The following is a 2,490-nucleotide window of genomic DNA, read 5'->3' as shown; positions in this document are numbered from 1 at the left end:
ACATCCGGAACCTTTTTTTGAGAATATCTTCGTTTACCCATTCTGAAATATCACTGTGCTGCCTGCACGTAAGCAAACTGGTCGAATAAGTAATTAAATTACGTATTGTAATTCTTCGTGAGAATACATTTTGAAAGCCGGATACTCACTCAGGAATGTCGTCGCTTTCACGCACATAATTAAAGGTGCAACAGTATCCGTCCTGCGTTTTGCGAAACTCAAAAAGCTCTGAGCAATTTCTGTCGATTCCATGCAACGCACATTTCAATAATATCGTCGAACATTGTGGCGTCAACTGGAAAATGTAAATACACGACATGTATTGTAAATCTCCGACAATTTTTTCTATAAGCGATAACAACGGTGGCTGATATGCGAAGTATCGTGTAAATAATATTTTGATTGCGCTTTTGAAGAAATCTTTTGTTTAAAGCGCAGAAAAGTAAACGTGCCTGTCTGCATAAATGGTATTTATTTATTAGAATCACTAGAAGATTGAAAATTAGAGAGAAATTTAGACAGGTTACTCGCGAGAAAGATCGGTCTAGATGTAATGGAATCACGCTTTTCGAAGAAATTTGCATTTAAAATATATGTATATATATTAGACAGATTTGAATTTAATTTCTATTAATATAAACAATAAAAGTTATGCAATTTGCATTATCAGCTACCTAATTATTACGCAATTAAAAGAATGTGTATATTTGTATGTTTATAAGAAAGTCTAATAAAAATGTTTTTGTAAGTATAACTCTAGTATATCACGTATTTGAAATAAGATGTTGATTGAGTTTGCATACGTACAGTTTTCATTAGTTGAGCGACATCATAAGACCCGTTGTAATAAGTTGTTAAAAGTTTATCTAATTCCACGTCATTACTATTATCTGTGACCATCATAGAAACGTAGAGATTGCCCAGCTGCATTATCAAATTGAGAATTTCATCGACTGATCGGTCCGTGATTTTTGCATTAGCACTAATTTAAAAAAAATATTGTAAATATTTCAATTAATGTCATTATATATGATATATATGTTTCAAGGATATTTTTAATACATAGGACAAAAAATGCACGACTTTTTTTGACCACGTAATTGATGTCCATATTGTTTAATAACATAACATATTTCATATATTTTTATAATACATTATAGTATATTATTATATTATACTGTAGAAATATTTTAAAATAATGTTTATAATATAAAGTTGGACAAATTGGTGTCCGTAATGAGAAAAGTAATACTTTCAAAGTTGATAATTAAGTTTTCACTCGATGTGATGGACAAATTAGTTGACGGTATGTCACACAGATACAATGCTGTCAAAACTTGCAATATCCTACTAACAAAATATTAATGATGTATATTTTTATACTATAATTGCTTTCTTATTGATTTAATTTTTTGTAATTGTAAATAAAAAGAATGTTATTAAAGTAAAATTATTAAATAAATTTATAAAAAAATAGTTCTTATAGTATAATTATTTTTTTTATTGCCTTTCGTAATTAAATCTTTTAATTTAGAATAAATTGTATTTTCTGTGAATTACAATAACATTTAAAAACAGCATCAATATCTTTACTTGAAAATAAAATATAATGTAAACTTCAAAAATCGAGCATTTTTTTAAATTTCTACTATACATGATAACTTATATCATATGATATTTATATCTATACTGTCTAAGTGCGTAATTCGAATAACTTTGCATTATGTAATTTCATTTATTTAGTTATTAATAAATGATGTTACATTTTAATTTTAATATAATAACTTTAGTAGCATATTATATATATTTAAATGTGCGTTTACTAATAAAGCATATAAGAGAGATGCGAATCTCGTAAGGATGTCGGTCTTTAATAGTAATATTTTATGGATATCCGTGTATACATAAATGCATGATGTGCTTAATATACAAATGTAATTCGCGTTTATTTAATATACAAATCCAGCTCACATATTGATCGCCAGTTTTTTCGCAGATTGCAAACTAATCCTGTTAATGGAGCAGATGGCGATTCCTAAAAATTGTCGAGGTATATATATTTTTTATCAATGCGATAAAATAAAATAAAAAGAAAAGAGAAAATAAAAAATTATTAAAAATAAAGAGGAAATTATATATATAAAGCATAAAATCTTTTTATACTTATTAAATAAAATATTAATTGATAAACCTTTTCATTTATACAGTCAGCCGCAGTTACACGTGTATTGAAATATACGGGTACACATATAACATATTCATATTTTATTTTGTGTAATTATTAATGCATAATAAGATATATATACTATCTCCTAGTATATCCGCATATATAAATACATTTATAATTAATAATCACACGAATAAAATATGAACACGTGTATCTATATATTTCAATACGCGTGTAACCGTATATTGAAATGTACTCAGGTAATATACATAATACACGTAAATGTGTGTATATATATATATATATATATATATATATATATA

The 2,490-nt window shown here is 26.3% G+C and overlaps 1 protein-coding gene across 1 annotated transcript in view; it reads right to left on the bottom strand.

Annotated features, from left to right (window-relative positions):
• The window catches only part of LOC108749509 (sodium channel protein Nach-like), a 7,124-nt gene that overhangs the window by 2,757 nt on the left and 1,877 nt on the right, over nt 1–2,490 (bottom strand). The window contains exons 3-5 of the mRNA XM_018488290.1: nt 1,972–2,035; nt 808–982; nt 150–295 (exon numbers count right to left, since the gene is read on the bottom strand). Of these exons, the coding sequence (XP_018343792.1) occupies nt 150–295; nt 808–982; nt 1,972–2,035 (385 nt within the window). The remainder of the gene's footprint in view (nt 1–149; nt 296–807; nt 983–1,971; nt 2,036–2,490) is intronic.

Source organism: Trachymyrmex septentrionalis, unplaced genomic scaffold (assembly GCF_001594115.1).
Source record: "Trachymyrmex septentrionalis isolate Tsep2-gDNA-1 unplaced genomic scaffold, Tsep1.0 scaffold11, whole genome shotgun sequence".
Lineage (NCBI taxonomy): Eukaryota > Metazoa > Arthropoda > Insecta > Hymenoptera > Formicidae > Trachymyrmex > Trachymyrmex septentrionalis.
The sequence above is the reverse complement of the archived record's forward strand: the minus strand, read 5'-3'. Positions and strand labels throughout refer to the sequence as shown.